Raw genomic sequence first — 12977 nt, forward strand, 5'->3', positions numbered from 1 at the left:
GTTTCAGAGTTAATCCTGCCTCCCTAATACGGTCTAGTATGGCTCCTATGTGGGTCAGGTGTTCAGTCCAGGACTGGCTGAAGATCGCTATATCATCTAGATAGGCGCAAGCGTACTCCTGGAACCCATCCAATAGCCGATCCACCATCCTCTGAAAAGTAGCCGGAGCGTTTTTCATCCCGAATGGCATGACCTTAAACTGGTACAGGCCAAACGGGGTGACAAACGCCGACTTAGGGATGGCGTCTTCGGCTAGGGGAATCTGCCAATACCCCTTACAAAGATCTATTGTGGTGAGGTATTGGCCCCTGGCCATTTTGTCCAGGAGCTCGTCTATCCGGGGCATAGGGTAGGCATCGGATATGGTCTTATCATTAAGCCTCCGGTAGTCTACGCAGAAGCGGGTAGTCCCATCCCGCTTCGGCACCAGAACTACTGGGGAGGCCCAAGGGCTTTCAGAGTGCTCTATAACTCCTAGTTTTAGCATTTCTTCAATTTCCTTGCGCATATTATCCTTTACAGATTCAGGTATGCGGTAAGGAGGTTGACGGAGAGGGGTCTGCCCTGGTGTTTCTACTCTGTGGGTGGCTAACGGGGTGTACCCGGGGATATTAGAAAAAGTGGTTCCTTTTTCCCTTATTAGACTATGAACCTGCGCCCTTTCCTGGGGACTCAGCCGTTCACCTAACTGAACCTCTTCCAGGTCCTCTTTCTGGCCCTCTTTCTCTAGGAGGTCTGTGAGAGGTAAATTGTCAAAGTCCTCTGCGGCAGAGGCGCAAATAGCAGTCACCTCTTCTATGCGCTCGTAGTAGGGCTTCAGCATGTTCACATGGAGCATGCGTCTGCCCCCTGCTCCAGCGCACGGGCCGATCACATAGGTGGTATCACAGATTTGCTCCACCACCTTGTATGGGCCCTGCCAGGAGGCCTGCAGCTTGTCATTAGGGACTGGCCGTAGGATTAACACCTTCTGCCCGACCTGAAAGCTGCGGTCCCTGGCCCCCTTATCATACCATCTGCGCTGTCGTTGTTGGGCCGCTTGGAGGTTAGTACGTACCGCCTGGGTCAGAGCCTCCAAGCGTTCCCTAAACTCCAGCACGTATGGAACAATAGGGGTACCATTCGTAGTTACCCCTCCCTCCCAGTGTTCTCTGATAAGGTCTAAGGGACCCCTCACTCTCCTCCCAAACAATAATTCAAAAGGGGAGAATCCCGTGGATTCTTGGGGTACTTCCCTATAGGCAAAGAGCAAGTGGGGCAAAAACCGTTCCCAGTCTTTTTGAGTGTCTATGAACGTGCGGATCATCTGTTTAAGTGTTCCGTTAAACCGTTCACAGAGCCCGTTGGACTGGGGGTGGTAGGCGGAGTTTAAGATCGGTTTCACCCCACACACTTTCCAGAGTTGGTGGGTGACCTCTGCAGTGAACTGGGTGCCCCTATCCGATATAATCTCCCGGGGAAATCCCATACGGGAGAATATTTGCATAAGGGCATCGGCTATAGTCTCTGCATGTACATTGGTCAACGCCACTGCCTCTGGGTATCTAGTGGCGTAGTCCACCACGGTCAAGATGTATTTCTTACCGGAGGGACTGGGTTTCGCTAGGGGTCCTATTATGTCTACGGCTACTCGACTGAAGGGTTCTTCAATTATGGGCAGGGATCTGAGTTTGGCTTTATAGCGATCCCCTCTCTTCCCTACCCTCTGGCAGGTATCGCACGTTTGACAGTATTGTCTAATATCCTTTGAGATACCTGGCCAGAAGAAGTTCTGTGTCAGCCGATGTTTCGTTCGGCTGATTCCTAAATGTCCTGATAATGGTATATCGTGCGCGATGCGCAGCAACTCTTGTCTATACTTTCGGGGTACCACTAACTGCTTAGTGGGCACGGGTATGGACCCTGCTACTACCTTCTCTGCATAGCGGTATATGAGACCTTTATCCCAAGCATATCTCTCTCCCTCCAACCCTCCTTGGTCCTTGTTAATCCTATCTTTATATACCTGCAGGGAGGGATCTAGGGCCACCTTACTGCCAAATTCCAGGGGGGCATCCCAGGGGAGAATAGGAGGGGTGTGTGGCATATTGTTTACCTGAGCCTCAGAGTGATCGGATGGAGCCGTGGTGCGTGCTTGCTGCCGGGTAACAACCGGGTAGGCCTCTTGGATAGTTGGTTGAGGGACAAAAGCAGAGGTGAGCTCCCCCAAGTCGTTGCCCAAAATAACATCAGCGGGCAAATCCTGCATAATTCCCACCTCCACGTTTCCATGCCCTGCCCCCCAATTCAAATGCACCTTGGCAGTGGGAACTTTGTAAATTGCTCCCCCTGCCACCCGTACAGCTACACAGTCTCCGGTGAGGGTGTTCTTAGGCACCAAATGATTTCGGACCAGGGTTAACGTGGCCCCAGAGTCACGTAATCCTTGTATACTCTTCCCCTCCATGTGTACCACCTGGCGGTGCCCCTGACGGTTGTCTGAGGCGGCTTGTATGGGGTTTACCTCGTGTAGGATCCCCAGAGGCTCTTCTATTGAGGTGATTGTGGATGTTGGGAGCACAGATTCTCTTTGGCAGCAGTGTACTGCAGCCCAATTGGGGGGAGAAGGACCCTGGTAGTTCCAGTTCTGGCGAGGTCGGTTACGTGGGCAGTCTCTCTGGATGTGCCCCTGTTGGTTGCAGGTGTGGCAGCGGATCGGTGGTCGGGTATTGTACCTAGGAGGGTACTGGTTGTGGCTCGCGGCTGGTCGTGGGTGAGCCAAGGTAGTCACTGCTGGCAGAGGGGTGGTAGATCCATACGTGGTCCGGTGTGGTGTGCGTTGGTCTCGCCTGGTGTCTTGGAACTCGTCAGCTAGCTTGGCTGCCTCTGGTATGGTACGGGGTTTGCGATCTCGTACCCAATTTTGCAGTTCTGTGGTTAGTCCATTAAAAAACTGCTCCATTACTATTAACTGAAACATCTCTTCCATAGTGGTGACCCGTGTCGCTTCCATCCACCCCTTGGCGGCTCGTTGTAGTTGGTGTGCCCATTCAGTGTGTGAGTCTTTTGTTTGTTTCTTGATGTCCCGGAATTTGAGTCGGTATGCCTCAGAGGTAATGGCATACCGTGCTAGGATGGCTTGTTTGACTTTGTGATAATTCCTGATGTCTTCGTCTGGGACGGTTCGGTATGCCTCTGCGGCGCGGCCTGACAATCTACCTGCCAGCAGGGGTACTTGGTCGGCTGGGCTGATGTCGTGTAGCTGGCACAACCTTTCAAAATCCTGTAGGTATTCGTCAATATCACTTTCTCCTTCTGTGTAATTTTTAAAAGCTTGGTAGGGAATCTTAGCTTTTCCCTGGGTAGTGCTGGTGGGCGCTGGTGCTCTTTCCCCAACCCGCTGAATAGCGTTTTGCTTAGCTACAATGTACTCGTGTACATCTGCTATCAGTCTTTCTAGTGTCTCCACGGAGGGGGTGTTTGGGTAAAAAGCTAACCTGCTATTGAGCTCTCTTGTAAATTCCGTTGGCTCTGTCTCCTGTGGAGCTGCCGCAGTGGTCGCTCTGTCCCCCTCCATGAGTTCGGCCACAAGAGTAGCTTTGGTTTTGTTGCTGGCTTTTCTTCCCCTTGCTTCCAATAATTCCTTTAACGTAGTTCGTTTCAATGTTGCATAATTCGTCTCCATTCACCGTTCGTTCGAATGACTGCACATATTCTTGAACTCCGGTATATCCGAATGGCTGTTTCAACGAACTGCTGCTTTGCTGTGCGGTTTGAATCCCGCCGCTTGCCACCAATTGTTGCGGAGCTTGAAGATATACCCTCAATATCTTCACTTAAATCCCCTTGTAGCTGAAGAAACAGGTCAATATTCAAGAGACAATTTCCCCAGTGACTGGACGACACACAGTTTGGGAGTCAACTGACTTTACTAGGCATGTGCACCTGCTTTCAAACCTCCAACAGGCTCATTTACATACAATACATAGATTACTATGGTACAAGGAGAGGTGGGGTCAGACAATATCAGGGGCTGATGGGAGGTTGAGGGGGGGGGGGGAAGAGGTACAGACAAGAAAGACATTCGATAAGTGGCGATGTTTGCCACAGTAGCTGTGCAGTGTATTTTTAGGGGTTTTTTGTTTTCAAGGTTGTAGTTTGGGGAGGGACGGTAATATGGCCACATCAGAGACTCTATCCCAGTTTTCTATCTCCAGAGGTGGGATGCCCAAAGTATTGAATGCTTCCGGAGGTCAGCAAAAGAAGAGATAAGCACTTGCTTGCCAGAGAGTGTGAAGGTTAGATTAATCCAAAATGGAAAGTCCATCGATATGGGACCCTTTTTTCCCCTAAGGAGATCTGTGAGCGTTTTAAGGGCTCTCCTTTTCTGTAAAGTATGGGGAGAGAGGTCTTGCTAAATCGAGATAGGAGCATCCCCCAGCAAAACATTATCCGGTGATCTAGCAGTAGTGAGAATTATTTCTTTATCTTGAAAATTCAGGAATCTGCACATAATATTCCTTGGTGGTTCAGAGTCTTTGGGGCGCTGCCGAAGTGCGCTGTAGGCCCTTACTATTACAATGGTGGAGGATTTGTCTTCGCCCATTAGTATGGTAGTGACTGGTATGACTGCTGCAGGGATGTCATCTGCAGCCACTGTTTTAGGAATTCCCCTAAATCGAAGTTTATTTCTCCTGCTGCGGTTTTCCTAATCTTCAAGAGAAGAATATAGAGAGTTATTGTGAAATTGGTACATAGCGAGAGACTGTGAGACAGCTGTACTGTGCTCAATGGCTGAGGCCTGCACACTTTCCAAGGTGTCGACCCGGTGGCCTATATGCTGTATCTCTTGGGCCACCACCATCAACTTTTGCTTAATTGGCCCCAGAGCCTCCTCGAGCCCCTGTTTAATAAAGCAGCATGAAACCATGAGTTTGTGGGTCTCATTAAATTCTTCTCCCTCACTGTCACCCTCTGACATACCGTCTGTAGCAGCTTCCTGGGAGCGACATGCTTCTGCTGCCATCTTGGCCTCCTTAGGAGCCAGGGCGCTCGGTTGTTTCTTCAGGAATTCTGTCATGCCTGAGGACTGAGATGAAGTTTTGGTAAGTGCCCCCGAGTCTCCAGATCTGCAGCATCCAATCTTGACCATCTCTGCTTCTGTGTGCTATATAAAGCTGCCTCCACTGCAGGTTGAGATCCAGAGCTCAGCAAGACGCGGCCATCAAGCTCGGGTGCTGGCTCCGCCCCTATCACTTTCTAACGAGAAATTGAAATTTTGAAAATTCTGACTTTAATTTTTATTTTATTTTTTTAAATAAAGGTGAAATATATCGACTCAAATTTACCACTGTCATGAAGTAAAATATGTGTAGAGAAAACAATCTCAGAAAGGCTTGGATAACTAAAAGCATTCCAAAGTTATAAATTAGGCTCTGTCAGGAAGAGGGTAAAAGTCCCGGGTTTGTGAAGTAGTTAACGATAACCTGTCATGAAAACATGCAATGCAATCTGCAGACAGCATGTTATAGAGCAGGAAGAGTTGAGCAGATTGATTTATAGCTATGTGCCAAAAGATTCAGTTTCTTTCTAGCAATTCAAATTCGGTTAGTTCCTGGAAATGTAGACTAACTATCCAAAGCCAAACTATATTTTAATTATATTTAAAGCGTGCCTAAGTTTTCGAAAAATAGTTTGCATAATGGCTGTGCTTCATTGTACAATTATAAATGTGAAAGAGCAGATCTTTTTGGGGCTTTCCTAATGTATTCCTCTAGCCATATTATTCTTTGTTTCAGCTGTACAGCTAGTCGCATTTCTCTCACAAGCTGGAGGTGCCTCCCTTCTTTAGAATCTGTCAGTACTGTATAGAGTGACCTTGTCTCCTAGGGAGCACAGAAAGCTGATAAGGAGATTAGACATACAGGAGTTCAGAAGCAGTGTAAAAGCAGTTCTACTATCAGACTCAGGAGCTCAACCAGCTCTGACATTCCCCCATTTCTTGTTAACCCCTTAGGGACCCATGAAGTACCGGTACGTCATGAGTTTAAAATGAGATTGCGTCGCTACGGGGTTAATCCGAACAGGATGCCGTCTGAAATCATTCAGCCGGCATCCTGTCACAACGCCGGGGGATGGGGGGGTCATGTGGGTATCGGTGATCGCAGCAAACCGCAGGTCAATTCAGACATGAGGTTTAATGCGCTTTCTGACGATTCTGATCCCCGCGGTCCCTGAATAAAATACACTACACATATTAGGTAATGCCGCGTCCATAACGACATGATTTATAAAATGGTCATGTTACTTTCCCCGCAAGGTGAACGCCATAAACTATGAGGAAATTGAAATTTTGCCCACCTTACTTCCCAAAAAAGGTAATAAAAGTGATCAAAAAAGTTGCATGTACACCAAAATAGTACCAATCAAACAGTCATCTCATCCCGCAAAAATCATACCCTACCCAAGATAATTGCCCACAAATTGAAAAAACTATGGCTCTTAGACTATGGAAACAGTAAAACATGATTTTTTTTTTTGTTTCAAAAATGAAATCATTGTGTAAAACTGACATAAATTTAAAAAAAGTATACATATTAGGTATCTCCGTATCGACTGGCTCTATAAAAATATCACATGACCTAACCCCTCAGGTGAACACCGTAAAAAAATAAAAATAAAAATGGTGTAAAAAAAGCCATTTTTTGTCATCTTATGTCACTTGAAGTGTAATAGCAAGCGATCAAAAAGTCATATGCACCCCAAAATAGTGCCAATCAAACCGTCATCTCATGCCACAAAAAATGAGACCCTAAGATAATCGCCCAAAAACTGAAAAAACTATGGCTTTCAGACTATGGAGACACTAAAACATGAGTTTTTTTGTTTCAAAAATGAAATCATTGTGTAAAACTTACATAAAAAAAAAAATGGTATACATATTAGGTATCGTCGTATCCGTAACAACCTGCTCTATAAAAATACCACATGATCTAACTTGTCAGATGAATGTTGTAAATAAAAAAAACGGTGCCAAAAAAGCTATTACTTGTTACCTTGCCTCACAAAAAGTGTAATATAGAGCAACCAAAAATCATATGTACCCTAAACTAGTATCAACAAAACTTCCACCCCATCCTGTAGTTTCTAAAATGGGGTCACTTTTTTGGAGTTTCTACTCTAGGGGTGCATCAGTGGGGCTTCAAATGGGACATGGTGTCAAAAAAACTGTCTAGCAAAATCTGCCTTCCAAAAACCGAATGGCATTCCTTTCCTTCTACGCCCTGCCGTGGCCATAAATAATGAGTTTTGTTTGGCTGTTAACCCTTGATTTGTAACGGGAAAAAAAATATTAAAATGGAAAATCTGCAAAAAAAGTGAAATGGTATCTCTATTTTCCATTAAATCCTGTGCAACACCTAAAAGGTTAACAAAGTTTGTAATATCAGTTTTGAATACCTGGAGGGGTGTAGTTTTTTAGATGATGTCACTTTTATGGAGTTTCTTCTCTAGGGGTGCGTTAGGGGGGCTTCAAATGGGACATGGTGTAAATAAACCAGTCCAGCAAAATCTGCCTTCCAAAAACCAAACGGCGCACCTTTCACTCTACGCCCCGCTGTGTGGCCGTACAGTAGTTTACGGCCACATATGGGGTGTTTCTGTAAACGGCAGAGTCAGGGCAATAAAGATACAGTCTTGTTTGGCTATTAACCCTTGCTTTGTTAGTGGAAAAAATGGGTTAAAATTGAAAATTAGGCAAAAAAATGAAATTCTAAAATTTCATCCCCATTTGCCAATAACTCTTGTGCAACACCTAAAGGGTTAACGAAGTTTGTAAAATCAGTTTTGAATACCTTGAGGGGTGTAGTTTATAGAATGGGGTGTTTTTTTTGGGTGGTTTCTATTATGTAAGCCTCGCAAAGTGACTTCAGACCTGTAGTGGTCCCTAAAAATTGGGATTTTGTAAATTTCTGAAAAATTTCAAGATTTGCTTCTAAAATTCTAAGCCTTGTAACATCCCCCAAAAATAAAATATCATTCCCAAAATAATTCAAACATGAAGTAAACATGTGGGGAATGTAAAGTCATCACAATTTTTTGGCGTATTACTATGTATTACAGAAGTAGAGAAACTGAAACTTTGAAATTTGCTAATTTTTCAAAATTTTGGGTAAATTAGGTATTTTTTTATGCAAAAAAAATGTTTTTTACTTCATTTTACCGGTGTCATGAAGTACAATATGTGATTAAAAAACAATCTCAGAATGGCCTGGATAAGTCAATGCGTTTTTAAGTTATCAGCACTTAAAGTGACAATGGTCAGATTTGCAAAAAATGGCAAAGTCCTTAATGTGAAATAGGGCTGAGTCCTTAAGGCCCCTTTCACACGAGTGAGTTTTCCGTGCGGGTGCAATGCGTGATGTGAACGCATAGCACCCGCACTGAATCCTGACCCATTCATTTCAATGGGTCTGTGTACACGAGCGTTGTTTTTCACGCATCAGTTCTGCGTTGCGTGAAAATCGCAGCATGTTCTATATTCTGCGTTTTTCACGCAGCCCTGGCCCCATAGAAGTGAATGGAGCTGCGTGAAAAACGCATTGCATCCGCAAGCAAGTGCGGGTGCGATGCGTTTTTCACTGATGGTTGCTAAGAGATGTTGTTTGTAAACCTTCAGTTTTTTATCACGCGCGTGAAAAACGCATCAAAACGCATTGCACTCGCGTGGAAAAAACTGAACAACTGAACGCAATCGCAGACAAAACTGACTGAACTTGCTTGCAAAATAGTGCGAGTTTCACTGAGCGCACCCTGAACGCATCCGGACCTAATCCGTCACGCCCGTGTGAAAGAGGCCTAAGGCCTAGTTCACACTTCAGTGTTTGGTCAGTGATTTCCATCAGTGATTTGTGAGCCAAAACCAGAAGTGGAGCCTCCATAGACATTAGGTAGAAGGGAAAGATCTGCTCCTGTTCTATGTTTAGAGCTGCACCTGGTTTTGGCTCACAAATCACTGATGGAAAGCACTGACCAAACACTGAAGTGTGAACGAGGCCTAAGGGGTTAATCTTCTTTCATGTCTCTGTTGCTAGAGACAGATCTAGCCTAACAGCCTGTGTACTTCAATTAAGGCCATGATTTTACACCTGTTTTCAGGTGAACACAGGCATATGTTTAAATGAAGTGAGTTAGAAATTTGCTAATTACACCATTCTCTATTAAATTAAATTGTGTGAAACTACAGTGACTCTTTAATTCACAGTAGACCATTTTTATTTTGCAGGAGGGGTTCAAAATGGGATTAACTGTGGAAGGAACTGTGTTTTGTCTTGATCCTGTTGAAAACAGAACCTGAGGCTGTGGATCCTGTTATTTTATATTATGAAGGGTATTAAATACTGAAGATATACTGAAGAACTGAAGACACATGTAGGACAGCTATAATTCTTTGAGAGAAAAAAAGTATTAATTACAGTAATGATACCAGGTAGCGGCAATCATTAATAGTCATCTGCCAAACATTTTCTTATACAGACTAATGAATTTTATTCCATAGGTTCAGATGACAGTTTATGGTTTATGTGTACTCATTTAAGAAATTATCATTTTTGTTTATAGTATATTATTAACACTCAAATATCTGTGTGCATTTTACTGGATTGACTAGTATTCAGTTTAGGAAACATTCCAACATAGTATGAAGTATAAGTATGGAGTATAAGATAACCTTTTAGCAGGATAAATTAACAGAAAAATATTAGTATTGCATAGTCTAAATTTGCTGAGGCATTTGAAACATCATATCCAGTTTTCAGTACATAGTACCTGTAGCACAAGGAAACCATGAGCACAGAGGAGTCAGCAATATACAATTTATAAAATATACAAAATATGTAATTTTCCAGTAAATAAGAAAAGGTAAGGCCTGGGTATAACAATGGATGGCTCAGTAGTTGTGGCTCACATTTTAGTTCCTGATGATTGAAAAAAAATGACACCATTTTGGAAAGAAGACACCCCAAGGTATTCCGTGAGGGGCATGGCGAGTTCCTAGAATATTTTATTTTTTGTCACAAGTTAGTGGAATATGAGACTTTGTAAGAAAAAAAATAAAAATAAAAATCATCATTTTCCGCTAACTTGTGACAAAAAATAAAAAATTCTAGGAACTCGCCATGCCCCTCACGGAATACCTTGGGGTGTCTTCTTTCCAAAATGGGGTCACTTGTGGGGTAGTTATACTGCCCTGGAATTCTAGGGGCCCTAATGTGTGGTAAGTAGTTTGAAATCAAAATGTGTAAAAAATGACCTGTGAAATCCTAAAGGTGCCCTTTGGAATGTGTGCCCCTTTGCCCACCTAGGCGGCAAAAAAGTGTCACACATCTGGTATTGTCGTACTCAGGAGAAGTTGGGGAATGTGTTTTGGGGTGTCATTTTACATATACCCATGCTGGGTAAGAGAAATATCTTGGCAAAAGACAACATTTCCCATTTTTTTCTACAAAGTTGGCATTTAACCAAGATATTTATCTCACCCAGCATGGGTATATGTAAAATAAAGCAAAAAGAGGGGGTTAGTCACCTGGTTCTCTCAATGAAAATCCGGGTACCTAACTTGCATCATTGCATGGCGCCAAAGATGTAGAACCGATAGCTTTGAATATTACTTTATCTGGTAGGGTGGAATATATCTGTAAAAATCCACAAATGAATGAAGGCTGCCGGTGAGATAAAACTTAGCAAGGTAAAAACACCTCAGCTAGAATAAACAACAGAGAAGAAAAAATAATGTTTTTTATATCACCAGGGGGCGCCACTCAATTCTTGATTGTATATAGAGTATCAACATAAATAATTGAAAGGTTAGAACGTAAAAATATATATTTTTTACCAGAGTCACTCAATTATGGTGAGAGGGAATGTATCCTGCAATGGCAATTCAGCACAGCTTAAAACCAAAAATTAATCCAAACACTGGAATAGTAGTTGTACTCACTTCACCCAGGAGGAGAGATGGGGGATAAACTCAAGACACCCCCAAACCCTTCCTCCTGCGCCTGGTTCACTTCTAGAGTATCGGGAAATAACGGCAGTCCAAGAGCTGGAACTTCTTGTCAAATCCTTTATTAGACAATCAGGGTGGGGTGAAGAAAAGGCCCAACGCGTTTCGGGGATATATAGATCCCCTTCATCAGGAGCATATACAGTTTTCAGGATATTGGCCTATTTAAAACCAAATCTGGCGCCAAAAACGATGTTTGGAGCGTCACTTCCGGTCCGCGTGTGTCCATGCGTTCCAGCATGGAACGCAAAACCGGAAGTGAGGTGTTCAATATACAAACAGAACAGCTACAGATCTGTAATTCATGTCCAATCAAGGTTACTGTACAGAGTTATGTTTTACATGTGTTGCTGTTAAGTGTAGTGCAGGTTATAAGGTATGTAAACCCCATCTATTATCGGACGACCAGAAGTGATATCACTTCCGGTGGATCGAGTAAATAAAACGTCAGTGCGCACAAAATTGCCTTCTCTGAGCAAAGGGAATATATATTAGTCACTGAAATATTAAGAACAGAGAAGAAGTAGAAGTTTTTTGGCTTACAGTCTCCAGCGACGGCCGTGGGGTGACATCACATCTCGATCTCCGCCCACTTCCGCCCAGTGGAACGCAAGTGGCGGAGACGAGGGTTTCCGTCATCAGGCTATGGTTCTGTGCGCATGGGCAAAAAGGGGGACGCAGGCATCTATGGACCTAATGTGTACAGTGATGGGAACACCTAGGTATTTTAACATTTACGGGCCTATGTTATATTCTAAGCCAATGTTGGGCATAGGGCCCTAGGTCTATTAATGAAATATAAGAGGATTTCCCATATGTAGTATTCATAAAAGGCAGTATTAATAAAACGATATATCAATACTTATAAAACGATATATCAACACTTATAAAAAATATATCAGTCCATATAAGAAATACATATATAAAGCACGAATAAGAAATACATATAAAAAATACACATACAAAAATACATATAAAGAGATACATATAAAAAAAAAAAATATAGATATACATATAAATTGAGTGACTCTGGTAAAAAATATATATTTTTACGTTCTAACCTTTCAATTATTTATGTTGATACTCTATATACAATCAAGAATTGAGTGGCGCCCCCTGGTGATATAAAAAACGTTATTTTTTCTTCTCTATATGTAAAATGACACCCCAAAACACATTGCCCAACTTCTCCTGAGTACGGCGATACCAGATGTGTGACACTTTTTTTGCAGCCTAGATGCGCAAAGCGGCCCAAATTCCTTTTAGGAGGGCATTTTTTGACATTTGGATCCCAGACTTCTTCTCACGCTTTTGGGCCCCTAAAATGCCAGGGCAGTATAAATACCCCACATGTGACCCCATTTTGGAAAGAAGACACCCCAAGGTATTCAATGAGGGGCATGGCGAGTTCATCAAATTTTTTTTTTTTTGGCACAAGTTAGCGGAATTTGTGTTTTTTTTTTTTTTTTTTCTCACAAAGTCTCCCTTTCCGCTAACTTGGGACAAAAATTTCAATCTTTCATGGACTCAATATGTCCCTCACGGAATACCTTGGGGTGTCTTCTTTCCGAAATGGGGTCACATGTGGGGTATTTATACTGCCCTAGCATTTTAGGGGCCCGAAAGCGTGAGAAGAAGTCTGGAATATAAATGTCTAAAAAATTTTATGCATTTGGATTCCGTGAGGGGTATGGTGAGTTCATGTGAGATTTTATTTTTTGACACAAGTTAGTGGAATATGAGACTTTGTAAGAAAAATAAAATAAAACAAAATATCTATTTCCGCTAACTTGTGCCCCAAAAAAATGTCTAAATGGAGCCTTACAGGGGGTGATCAATGACAGGGGGGTGATCAGGGAATCTGTATTGGGTGATCACCCCCCTGCCATTGATCACCCCCCTGTAAGGCTCTATTCAGACGTCCGTATGTGTTTTG

At 43.2% G+C, this 12977-nt stretch overlaps 1 protein-coding gene across 9 annotated transcripts in view; it reads left to right on the forward strand.

Annotated features, from left to right (window-relative positions):
* Window positions 1-12977, forward strand: part of GULP1 (GULP PTB domain containing engulfment adaptor 1) — a 1095073-nt gene that overhangs the window by 1040438 nt on the left and 41658 nt on the right. For 8 of the 9 annotated variants that reach the window (XM_044302630.1, XM_044302637.1, XM_044302636.1 and 5 more), the window contains one exon: window positions 9263-9978. In XM_044302630.1, the coding sequence (XP_044158565.1) occupies window positions 9263-9334 (72 nt within the window). In that variant the 3' untranslated portion in view covers window positions 9335-9978. Of the gene's footprint in view, window positions 1-9262; window positions 9979-12977 lie in introns of those variants that run through there. The other variant, XR_006391011.1, reaches the window with a different exon arrangement.

Source organism: Bufo gargarizans, chromosome 8, assembly GCF_014858855.1.
Source record: "Bufo gargarizans isolate SCDJY-AF-19 chromosome 8, ASM1485885v1, whole genome shotgun sequence".
Lineage (NCBI taxonomy): Eukaryota > Metazoa > Chordata > Amphibia > Anura > Bufonidae > Bufo > Bufo gargarizans.